The sequence below is a fragment of the Ranitomeya variabilis genome, chromosome 2 (genome assembly GCF_051348905.1).
Source record: "Ranitomeya variabilis isolate aRanVar5 chromosome 2, aRanVar5.hap1, whole genome shotgun sequence".
NCBI classification, from domain to species: Eukaryota; Metazoa; Chordata; class Amphibia; order Anura; family Dendrobatidae; genus Ranitomeya; species Ranitomeya variabilis.
Window position 1 is genome coordinate 208,976,421 of NC_135233.1, and position 12,443 is coordinate 208,988,863.

Genomic DNA, 12,443 nt, shown 5'->3' on the forward strand with positions numbered 1-12,443 from the left:
ACTGCTTCCCAATAAGACCCTACTATTCATTCCTATGACAGCCAAAGCCATGATAGATAGACTGGTGGAAATCATGGCGACCCTGCCAGAAGGTCTTAGAGAAGCTTTAAAGTATTTCTTGATGACAACACAGGAAAATGCTTCATAGATTATAATACTAAATATCATACGACTTTTTTTTCTGACAGATGGCCGTCTGCTCCCGAAAAATGCAGAATAAACGTTACTTGTTTGAATGGTGGTAAATGCAACAGTGGAATCTGGGGTGCCAACTGTACTTGCAGGCCAGGCTTTAAAGGAAAACTGTAAGAATCATGAAATTGAACATCATTCCAGTCAAAAGTTATCATTTATCACAGGGTATTATGTATTTTTCAATACAGGTAAAATTCTAGACAAATGATGTTAGGAAAGACTTTTATAGTCTGACTGGGGAATGGACTGTAGCATTCCAACATGTGCAGGGTCCACATATGGTCTCATGTTCTTGTGCACACGTCTGTATTGTCAATCCACATTACATAGATTTCTAATACAGTACCTATACAATGCTCTGAGCTTCAGGCTTCTATAGACCTTAAAATCAGCAGGATCAGCCAGCCATATAATGTATGGGGGCCTTCCAACTCTTCTTGAATTTCAACACTCTACATTAGGGGATCGTCAATTAATTTTACCCAGGGGCCACATGAGATACTGTGACTGTTGTGGAGGCCGAACCAACTTGATTCAGCTCATTATTATGATTATTTTTATATTAGTTTGTATCATTTAATATTGAGCCGAATTATGTCTATTGACTCGCTGCTACTGTTAATACATGTTACCATAGGGCTTATTGTAACTTTTATTATTAGTAGCAGCGAACCAAAGCAATATAATTTACTGCTTTTTATAAAGATAAGAAATCCTACTGCTCCTGATATTCAGAGCTTGTACCTTGATCAACCGCTTCCAACACAATATGATGTCCCCACAAAGCCCCCACACAGTATGTCAACACAAAGCCCCTCTCACAGTAAAATGTCCCCACAAAGCCCCCATGGAGTATGACGTTCCACATAGCCTCACTAGACAATATTATGTCCCCACACAGCCTTCCTCCCACAAAGATGTCTCCCCACAGCCCTCTTACACATTACGATGTCCGCACATACCTGATTCAAAATGAAGCCCCCTTCCACCCATGAAGAACGATGTCCTCACCCAGTACACCTGCAGAATGATGTCCCCACACAGCCCCCATGCAGAATGATGCCCCACATGAAAATGCATGCCTTCTAAAACCCCCTGCAAGGGTCTGGACAGAGGAGCCCTCATGTTCCTTGTGTACAGGACAGGGTTTCCAAGTTCAGTATTGCCAAACATGCACAAGATCCATCTGTCTGTAAATTGTATAATGCACACAATATTTTTTTTTGCATTTGGCTGAAAGATCTCCTCTGTGATATTTTTGGTTGTGCAGATGTCAGATCAACATCAATGACTGTGAGCCCAACCCGTGTCTCAATGGCGGAGCCTGCCAGGACTCGGTCAACAACTATAAGTGTATCTGTAACGCCAGCTTCAGTGGGCTCCACTGTGAGGTAGGTGGATGTTATCTGCACATGATGATACATACCGACTTGTCACGTGTCAAAAAAAAAAAAATCACAATACTAAGCTTTCCAATGCTTGTTACTTCACTCCAAATGTGAGAACCCCGCTGCCGGGACCACGTCCTAGCCAGAGTTCCTTCACTGCTGTTGCTTTTGTCAGGGATCTGCATGTCTTAAGTGTTTCTTAACCATCTGTTTGTATGTCATTCTGTATTACATGAAGCTATGGACCCTTCATTAACACACAAGTGCTAATCACTCGCTCTGTACCTAGATCTTCTGCCAAGAAACCTCTGCTCATCTGTTACTATGATGAGATTTACCGCAGGGATGTATTCTTGCATGTTTCTTCTGATTCCACTTTTTACTACTTGATGTAATTAAAGGGGTTACCTAGGAATTTATAACACTTGGAGATAGGCCATTCCTTTTAGATCGGTGGTGGTCTTCTTTGCATCTTCGCTAATTGAAGAAAGGGTCAGAGCTTCGCATTGGCTTCATTATTTACCGGCATTTCAGACTGGTCCAATTTACTAGAAAGTCAGACCCTCACTGATCTAATCGTTCATCAATCATAAAGTCTGGGATAACCCCTTTAAGGTCCTGATTTCTTGTTTGGTGTCCAGACTTTGTGTATAACCTGCATGTTTATGTATGTGCTGTTCAGGTGCATGTCTGATTATCATGGACTTTGAAATACCATTGGTTTTGCCCTCCTTTTGTGTGTTTTTTGTTTTTAAGTGAGCTACATTGAAAAATAAAATTTCTTTTGAAAATTGCTTTGAAAAGTAGTAAAACATAAAAACTATACATATTTGGTATCTTCGAAGTCATAGCAACCTGTAAAATGAAGGTCATAGTCCTCATGGCTCTCTAAATAGTATTTCAATATTAAACCCACTTAGCTAATACAGCACTGACTTCACCTACTAGGTGAGATGTCAACCAATACAAAGTAGGATCTTAAACAGAATCTATCACGTCCAGAAACGCTATGATATGAGGTTAATCTGGAGGAAAATATCATGTAACCCTTTGTATCTGGCTTACTGGTGCAGTGGCTAAAGGGAGAAAATGAACTTTTTATTCTCTCTGCAGCCACTTGATTCCACTCAATCAGAGCAGTGGAGGGAAGATTTACAGTCTCTGCTCACTATACAGTGTGTGAAGCTGTAATCCCTCCCTGCACTGTGATAGACAGCCTGCTCTACAAGCACTGCTAGGTAGGCTGTCAATCAAAGTGCCAAAGAGTGATGTACTATTATTATTTATACAGCACCATTGATACCATGGTGCTGTAAATCAAAATACAAATACAACTTACAGGAGACAAACTAACAATGATAGACTGGTACAGAGGGAAGAGGACCTGGCCCCTTGCGGGCTTACATTCTACAGGATTATGGGGAAGGAGTCAGTAGGTTGGGGGGTTGCAGTAGCTCCGATGGAGTTGAGGTGGCAGTGGGGTCATTGCAGGCTGTAAGCTTTCTTGAAGAGGTGGGATTTCAGGTTCCGTCTGAAGGTTCTGAATGTGGTGGATAATTGGACATGTTGGAGCACAGAATTCCAGAGGATAGGGATATTCGGGAGAAGTCTTGGGACAACTGGATAAGAAACAAATAAGCGTGGAGGAGAGAAGGAGGTATTGGGAGGACAAGAGATATGAGAGAAGATATCGGGAGATTAGTTCAGAGATAAGGTACCTTCACACGAAGCGACGCTGCAGCGATAGCGACAACGATGCCGATCGCTGCAGCGTCGCTGTTTGGTCGCTGGAGAGCTGTCACACAGACCGCTCTCCAGCGACCAACGATGCCGAGGTCCCCGGGTAACCAGGGTAAACATCGGGTTGCTAAGCGCAGGGCCGCGCTTAGTAACCCGATGTTTACCCTGGTTACCAGCGTAAAATGTAAAAAAAACAAACAGTACATACTTACATGCGTCCCCCGGCGTCCGCTTCCTGCACTGTGTGAGCGCCGGCAGTAGCAGGGCACAGCGGTGACGTCACCGCTGTGCTGTGCTTTCACTTTCACTTTACGGCGCTCAGTCAGTGTGGCAAGCGGACGCCGGGGGATGCGAAGGTGAGTATGTACTGTTTGTTTTTTTTACATTTTACGCTGGTAACGAGGGTAAACATCGGGTTACTAAGCGCGGCCCTGCGCTTAGTAACCCGATATTTACCCTGGTTACCAGTGTAAAATATCGCTGGTATCGTTGCTTTTGCTGTCAAACACAACGATACACGGCGATCGGACGACCAAATAAAGTTCTGAACTTTATTCAGCGACATCACAGCAGGATCCTGATCGCTGCTGTGTGTCAAACTAAACGATATCGCTAGCCAGGACGCTGCAACGTCACGGATCGCTAGCGATATCGTTACAAAGTCGTTTCGTGTGAAGGTACCTATATACGGAGGAGAAAGGTTATGGATGGCTTTGTAGGTCAGTGTTAGTAGTTTAAACTGGATACACTGGGAAATTGGGAGCCAATGAAGGGATTTGCAAGGAGAGAGATTAATTAGTCAGGCAGCAGAGTTAAGGACGGACTGGAGAGGTGCAAGAGTGTTAGAAGGTAGGCCACATAGGAGGATGTTGCAGTAGTCGAGGCTTGAGATGATTAGGGCATGCACAAGACTTTTGGTAGAGTGAGGGTTGAGGAAAGGACGGATTCTGGAAATATTTTTGAGCTGGAGGCGACAGGAGGTGGCGAAAGCTTGTATGTGTGGTTTGAAGGACGGGGCAGAGTCAAGGGTTACACCAAGGCAGCAGATTTCTGGGACAGGGGAAAGTGTGATGTAATTTATTGTGATAGATAGATCAGGTAGGGAAGATATGCGAGATGGAGGAAAGATAATTAAGGTAGTTCAGATTTCAGATCCACACTGAGCTTGAGGAAGCAAGATGAGAAGGAGGAAGACATGGCTGATTAAACACTCTGGGATTCTGGAGAGCAGAGACACGACATCTGGGCCAGAGAGGTAGATCTGAGTGTCATCAGCATTTAGATCGTACTGGAAGCCATAGGATTTTATGAGTTTCCAGAGGACAATGGTGTAGATGAAGAGTACGGGTCCTAGGACAGATCCTTGAGGGACACCAACAGAGAGAAGGCGAGATGAGGAGGTAGTGTGGGAGTAGGAAATGCTAAATCTGCAGTTGGTAATATATGAGGACATCCAGGACAGGGCAAGGTCTTTGACGCCAAAGGAGGAGAGGATCTGTAGTAGGAGTCAGTGGTCAACTGTGTCGAAGGCAGGGGACATTTCTATAAGAAGGGGTATAGAGAATTGTCTGTTAGCTTTGGCAGAAAGTAAGTCATTAGTAAGTTTGATCAGGGCAGTTTCAGTGGAATGGTGGGGACGGAAGCCAGATTGTAGGTTGTCGAAGAGTGACTTAGATGCAAAATGAGAGGAACGTTGAGCGTGGACGTGCTGCTCAAGGAGTTTGGAAGCAAATGGGAGCAACGACATGGACGACAGCTGGACAAAGTGCTCGGGTCAAGGAATGGCTTTTTCAGGATAGGTGTGATTGTGGCATGTTTGAAAGCAGAGGGGAAGGTACCAGACGTTAATCATAGGTTGAAGAGATGTTAGGGATGGGAAAAGTATGGTGGTGAGGTGGCGGGATGGGGTCAAGTGCACAAGTAGTGAGGTGTGATTTGGAGAGGAGATGAGTAAGCTCTCCGTCAGTGATTTTGGAGAGGAAATTTATGGGGTTAGGGCATTGGTCTGGTATACAAAGGGGTTGTGGTGGTCGGGACAATAAAGACTTGCCTTGTTTGGTCTATCTTATTATTGAAGTGCATGGCAAAGTCCTGGGCAGAGATTAGGGAAGTCTGAGGGGGCAGTGGTGAGCAGAGGAGGGACTTAAAAGCATTGAATAACTGTTTAAGGTTGTAGGATAAGGATGAGATGAGGGATGTAAAGTAGGCCTGTTTAGCAGAGGTGAGAGCTGTTTTAAATGTGAGTGTTGCTTGTTTGAATGCGGTGAAGTCGTCTTGCGAATGTGTTTTCTTCCAACGCTGTTCTGCAAATTCTGGATACTTGCTGGAGCTTTTTGTGATGTTATTGTTGTCTATTGATTTGTCGCACTCTGCTATGCATGAAAGGGGCAACCAAGTTGATAGCCAATTCGACATTGGGATGGTAGAAAGCAGTGGCAGTGTCTGTGTCGTGGAGTGAGAATATGGAGGACACTGGTAGGATAGAGTCTAAGAGTGTGCGAGTGTCTAGGTGTGAGGTTTCTGTGGGGGTGCGCTAGTTCTTGGACATGTGTGACAGGTGAGGAGGACAGTGATGAGCGTCAGAAGATGGTGGTCAGATTTGATTACACTAACTATGCAGTGAGTGGGAATTGTAACAGCTGCCTGCATGGACCTAAAGACTGTGATCGAGCGACTACAGGGAGAATAAACTTCATATTCTCCCTGTAGCCACTGCTCCAGTAATCCGTCTGCACAAGATTTAGATGCCAGTTACCTGCAAATTATCCCTATACCTTCAAGTAAATAGTATTTCTGGACGTGACCAGTTCCCTTTAAGACAAAATGCAATGTACTCCCCGGGTTTGGGTGCCTGGTTAAAAAAGAAAAAAAACACTTCATAATCCCATAACTGTAGAAAACTTCGGCACTCCAGTTATATGATCTTCTGAAAAAGAAGATGAACAAACATTCCAACATTATATATTAGTGTTTAGGCAGGTGTAGAACAAAATGGTACAGAGTAAGAATGCTTTCAAAATATAAGTGTTAATTGATAAAAATAAACTAATAACAAAATGCAAAATGAAAGAAGAAAATAGAAATCTAAATCAAATCAATATTTGGTGTGATCGCCCTTTTATGCTGTTGTGCCGGCAAAGTATCACTTCTTCTAGGAATATACACTTCTCCCCACTCTCATCGGGCAGGAGCTGTACCAAACAAGCACACTCCTTGTAAGAGGTGTGTGACGGATGGCTTTTCCGATCAGCTGCCATACCGACCGCCGGCTCCACACCCCCCTGGGCAAGAGCTGGAGGTACAATTCAGAAGGAAAAAGGTAAATGTACTCCAGGCACTGCGGTCCATCTCTGAAACGTAGGGCCATTAAACGTCTCATCTTGTGAATAGGCTGGACCCCTCCATCACAGCGCCCGGAACATATCTGCCCCCTTCATTTTCCTTGTGAATTTCATGTGATCACAGACAGGCTGGATGATGTGAGATCAGGGCTCTGCGGGGGCCGGATCAACACTTCCAGGACTCTTTGTTCCTCTTTACACTGAAGATCGTTTATAATGACATCGGTTGGATGTTTGGGGTTGTTGTCCTGCTGCAGAATAAACTTGGAGCCCATCAGACGCCGCCCTGATGGTATTGTATGATAAATAAGTATCTGCCTGTATTTCTTAGTATTGAGGCTGCATTTCAACAAACGGAGTTGGGGATAAGGTCAGGACTTTTTGTTGTCCTCAATGCTGGAAAATACACAGAGATGTTGTGTGCAGTGTAAAGATGAACAAAGAGCCTTGGAAGTGATCATCCGGCCCCCCAGAGCTCTGATCTCTCACATCATCCAGTCTTTGTATGATCACATGAAGAGACAAGGATCAACACAAGCGACTGCTACAGAAGACCTGTGGTTTGCTCTCCAACATGTGTGGAAAAACCTCCCTGCCGAGTTCTTTTAAAAACTATGTACAAGTAAAAGTACCGAGAAGAAGTGATGCTGTTTTGCAGGCAAAGGGCGGTCACCAAATATTGATTTGATTTACATTTCTCTTTTGTTTTTCCAATTAAACGCTTATTATTAGCAATTAATAAAATGCTAACATATCTATTATTCAAACAGAAGAGGAAAATGTCTGAATCTGCACTGCGGAGAAATCCAGGATGCTGACTGCCTCCTGAAACATTGTTAATTTAAAATAGGTTTAAAAGTCAACGCATTTCAAGGTCACACAGGACCTCTTCCTTTTGTCCTGAGGAAGAGGTCCTGTGTGACCTTGAAATGTGTTGACTTCCTGGATTTCTCGGCAGCGCAGATTCAGACACGTAATTTCCTCCTCTGTTTGAATATCCTCTCCAGTCTACGGACCTGTGTCCTGCTGCAGCTGGTCTATGGGTTGAGCATGTTGCTAATTTGCGACCCCACCAGATGAGTCAGCATCCCTACCAGGTGAGTCAGCATCCCTATTGGGTTCCTCACCGTGTTACCAGTTAAGACCCCATTGCGCTTGTTTTTGCTCCCCAGTTTCTACACAAACATTTCTATTATGAAAGCATTCTTACTTTGCGTTATTTTTTTCTACACTTACTTAAAATTTGTGCACAGTACTGTACATTAGTGATGAGCGAGTGTACTCGTTGCTTGGGTTTTCCCGAGCACACTCGGGTGACCTCCGAGTATTTGTTAGTGTTCGGAGATTTAGTTTTCATCGCTGCAGCTGCATGATTTACAGCTATTAGCCAGGCTGAGTACATGTGGGGGTTGCCTGGTTGCTAGGGAATCCTCACATGTAATCAAGCTCGCTAGTAGCTGTAAATTTTTTGGCTGTGGCAAGGAAAACTAAGGGTATGTGCACACGTTGTGGATTCTCTGCGGATCTGCAGCGTTTTTTGCAGTGCAGAAACGCTGCAGATCCGCAATTGATTTACAGTACAATGTAAATCAATGAGAAAAAAATGCTGTACACACTTTGCGGAAAATCCGCTGCGGAAACGCTGAGGTTTAAAAGAAGTAGCATGTCACTTTTTTTTGTGAATCTGCAGCGTTTTTGTACCCATTCCATTATAGAAAACCGCAGGGGTAAAAAATGCAGCAAATCCGCAGCAAAACAGCACAAAAAAACGCTGCGGAACCGCACAAAAAACCGCAGGTGCGTTTTCTGCCAGGAGAGACCGAATCCGCACAAGAAATTCCTAAGCCTAATCCGCAACGTGTGCACATAGCCTAAATCTCCGAGCACTTACAAATACTCGGAGATCACCGGAGGGTGATCGGGAAAATCCAAGCAACGAGTACTCGCTCATCACTATTGTACATGTGTTGTTTCGATCTCTATCTTTAAAGGGAACCTGTCAGCAGGATTGTGCACAGTAACCTACAGACAGTGTCAGGTCGGCGCCATTGTACTGATTACAATGATACCTGGTGATGAAATCTGTCTTGTGGTTGTTGTTTAATCCTTATTTTCAGTATTGCGTTAATGATATGCTCGTGCTTGGTGGCGACCAGTGGTGCTCTGATTAGGTATTCATCAGTATGGCTTCTGACAGGTCACTGATCGTCACTGGCCTGCCCCCTATTTTAAATATTGAAATATTATATATATACATATATATATATATATATATATATAATTTAAAAATAAATCCCCTTCTGCAGGCAGGCTCCTGCGCCGTAGCCTGATCACGTGTAATGTGCAGTTAATTATTATTTTTTTTTTTTATGGTATACATTCATTCATAAAGAAAATCAGTCTGAAAGTGGCACTGGCTGAGCCTGCGCAATAGTAGCTATTGGCGATTCAATAGCTGCTACTGCGCTGGCACCGGCGTCGGCATCTTGCTAGAGAAAAATAATAATTTCCTCCTCCAAGATAGCAACTACCACATCGCTGATAGCTGCTACTGCACAGGCACGGCCGGTGCCATTTTCAGACTGATTTTGATTTATTTTTTTTTAGGAATTAATGTATAACAAAAATGTGTCAGGGTGTCAGGTCCGAGCATTCCTACATGAACAGTTTCCTGGAAAGTGTATTGGTCGTCTTGGGCCAGTTGAATGGCCACCAAGGTCTCCCGTTCTGACCCTCTTACACTTTTATCTTTGGGGTCATCTGAAGGCAATTGTCTATGCTGTGAAGCTACGAGATGTGTAGCATCTGAAACAATGGATACTGGAAGTCTGTGCTAGCAATTCTTCTGCTGTGTTGCTATCAGAGTGTCAAGAGTGGGAGAAGAGGGTTGCATTGACAATCCAACACAATGGGCAGCACTTTGAACACATTTTATAAGTGGTCAAAAACTTGTAAATAACTCATGAAAGAATAAACTTACGTTCAAACCAAGCGCACCATTTTATTTCTTGTGAAATTCTCAATGACCCTCTTCCCATTGGAAAAAAGATAGTTGGATCCAAAATGGCCGACTTCAAAATGGCCACCATGGTCACCACCACTCTTGAAAAGTTTTCCCCCTCCTATATACTAATGTGCCACAAACAGGAAGATGATATCACCAACCATTCCTATTTTATTTAGGTGTATCCATATAAATGGCCCACCCTGTATAATATTGTAAAATAGGGGGCCGGTCAGTGAGGGATCAGTGACCTGTCAGAAGCCAAAGTGATGAATACCTAATCAGACCACCACATGAAGATCCCGCACAGGTCGCCCCAGAGCACGGGCATATCATTAAGGGTACTGTCACACAATGCAATTTTGATCGCTACGACGGCACGATCCGTGACGTCGCAGCGTCGTATGAATATCGCTCCAGCGTCGTAGACTGCGGTCACACGTTGCAATCACGGCGCTGGAGCGATGCCGAAGTCCCCGGGTAACCAGGGTAAACATCGGGTTACTAAGCGCAGGGCCGCGCTTAGTAACCCGATGTTTACCCTTGTTACCAGCGTAAACGTAAAAAAACCAAACAGTACATACTTACATTCCGGTGTCTGTCCCCCAGCGTTCTGCTTCTCTCCACTGTGTAAGCACAGCGGCCGGAAAGCAGAGCGGTGACGTCAGACGTCACCGCTGTGCTCGCTTTCCGGCCGGCAGGCGCTCACAGTGCAGAGAAGCTGAGACGCCGGAGGACAGACACCGGAATGTAAGTATGTACTGTTTGTTTTTTTTACGTTTACGCTGGTAACCAGGGTAAACATCGGGTTACTAAGCGCGGCCCTGCGCTTAGTTACCCGATGTTTACCCTGGTTACAAGCGAACACATCGCTGGATCGCTGTCACACACAACGATCCAGCGATGTCAGCGGGTGATCAAGCGACGAAAGAAAGTTCCAAACGATCTGCTACGACGTACGATTCTCAGCAGGGTCCCTGATCGCTGCTGCGTGTCAGACACTGCGATATCGTAACGATATCGCTAGAACGTCACGAATCGTACCGTCGTAGCGATCAAAATTGCACTGTGTGACAGTACCCTAACTCAAAACTGAAGATAAAGATTAAACAACAACCACAAGACGGATTTCATCACCAGGTATCATTGTAATCAGTATAACGGCGCCGACCTGACACTGTGTGTAGGTTACTGAGCACAATCCTGCTGACAGGTTCCCTTTAATTCTTCATCAGACATATGAATTGCACAATACATAGCAGTTTATCACAGTAACCAAAAAAACAGCATTATGTGAAAGGAGACTTCAGTCTCTGGAATTTTAATATAGGCGGACTGGGCATGCCAACCGTGAGGAGACCCTGACTAGTCAGCGCTGCAGCACTGCCCTGGTGACTAGTGAGTGGAGAATAATTTTTCCATCCTAGTAAAAATATAGAGATCTTTCCAAGTGTATCTGAGCCCTAACAGCACCCTGGCAGTAATTTAATGACCCCAACTTTGACAACTAGTTATCTTTAAGGCCAGTTTCATACACAGTGTTTTATGTGCATTTTTTGCCATTTTATTAAAATTATGCAGGCAGATGTTGCTTAAAGGGAATCTGTCAGTAGGATCGTCCCTCCTGAGCCGTTTACATGGGCATGCAGGTCATAGGAAGCTGAATAAAATGGTACCTTGATATCTGCGAACTGATGTCTTATTGAGAGAAACATGGATTTCTCTGGAGTATGTAAATGAACTGTTTAGATCTATGAGCCGAACATAGATCTCCCTGACGAGCTGCCTCCAGAACTTTTTTAAAAATGAAAGGAGGCGATACCAGTGTGAGACATGTAGATCAGGAGAGCGGACTGTCAGTCATTACATGTCTGACGTTGGTAATGTCTCCTTTTATTTACAATAACCTCTGGAGGCAGAGTCTCAGGGAGATCTATGTCCGGCCCATAGATCTAAACAGCTCATTTACATATTAAGAAAAAAGTGGATTTTTATGACGTAAGACATCAGATCGCAGATATCAAGGTTGAGAGTCCTCAGTGGTTGATACCTTTTAATGGCTAACTGAAAAGATGGTAACAAATTGCAAGCTTTCGAGACTACATACGTCTCTTCATCAGGCAAAGACTAAAACAAATTCTGAAGAATCACATATTTATGCACAACATAGTATAGAGAAAAAAAAATACTATGTTGTGCATAAATATGTGATTCTTCAGAATTTGTTTTAGTCTTTGCCTGATGAAGAGACGTATGTAGTCTCGAAAGCTTGCAATTTGTTACCATCTTTTCAGTTAGCCATTAAAAGGTATCAACCACTGAGGACTCTCAATTCTAAATATTTTTCTATCTACTGGCTAACACGGTACCAAGATATATTTCTTTCCTGTAACAGATATCAAGGTGTCATTTTATTCATCTTTTTATGACCTGTATGCCCATTTAAATGGCTTAGGAGGGTGGATACTACTGACAGTTTCTCTTTAAGTAAAATATTGAAAAGCCTAAAGTCTACATAAATAGCATTTTTTGAGGATCTTAAGAAAAGAAAATCGGCTGTATTTTTAACAAAATACAACATTCTTCAGGTATGGCTATTTTTCTGGAGTTTATCCCATAAGCATCTCTTTAGAATTTCAAGAATGCCAGCAAAAAACGTAAGTTTATTAACAAAATACGGTAATAAAAGCCAACAAAAATTCAGGTAAAAGACACAAATAAAAGAGCATCTTACAACTATTTTAAACATTGCAGTATGAGATAGATAGATCACAC

The 12,443-nt window shown here is 43.5% G+C and overlaps 1 protein-coding gene across 3 annotated transcripts in view; it reads left to right on the forward strand.

Annotated features, from left to right (window-relative positions):
• The window catches only part of CRB2 (crumbs cell polarity complex component 2), a 229,814-nt gene that overhangs the window by 208,105 nt on the left and 9,266 nt on the right, over positions 1-12,443 (forward strand). For all 3 annotated transcript variants that reach the window (XM_077283531.1, XM_077283530.1, XM_077283532.1), the window contains exons 11-12: positions 189-305; positions 1,466-1,586. In XM_077283531.1, the coding sequence (XP_077139646.1) occupies positions 189-305; positions 1,466-1,586 (238 nt within the window). The remainder of the gene's footprint in view (positions 1-188; positions 306-1,465; positions 1,587-12,443) is intronic.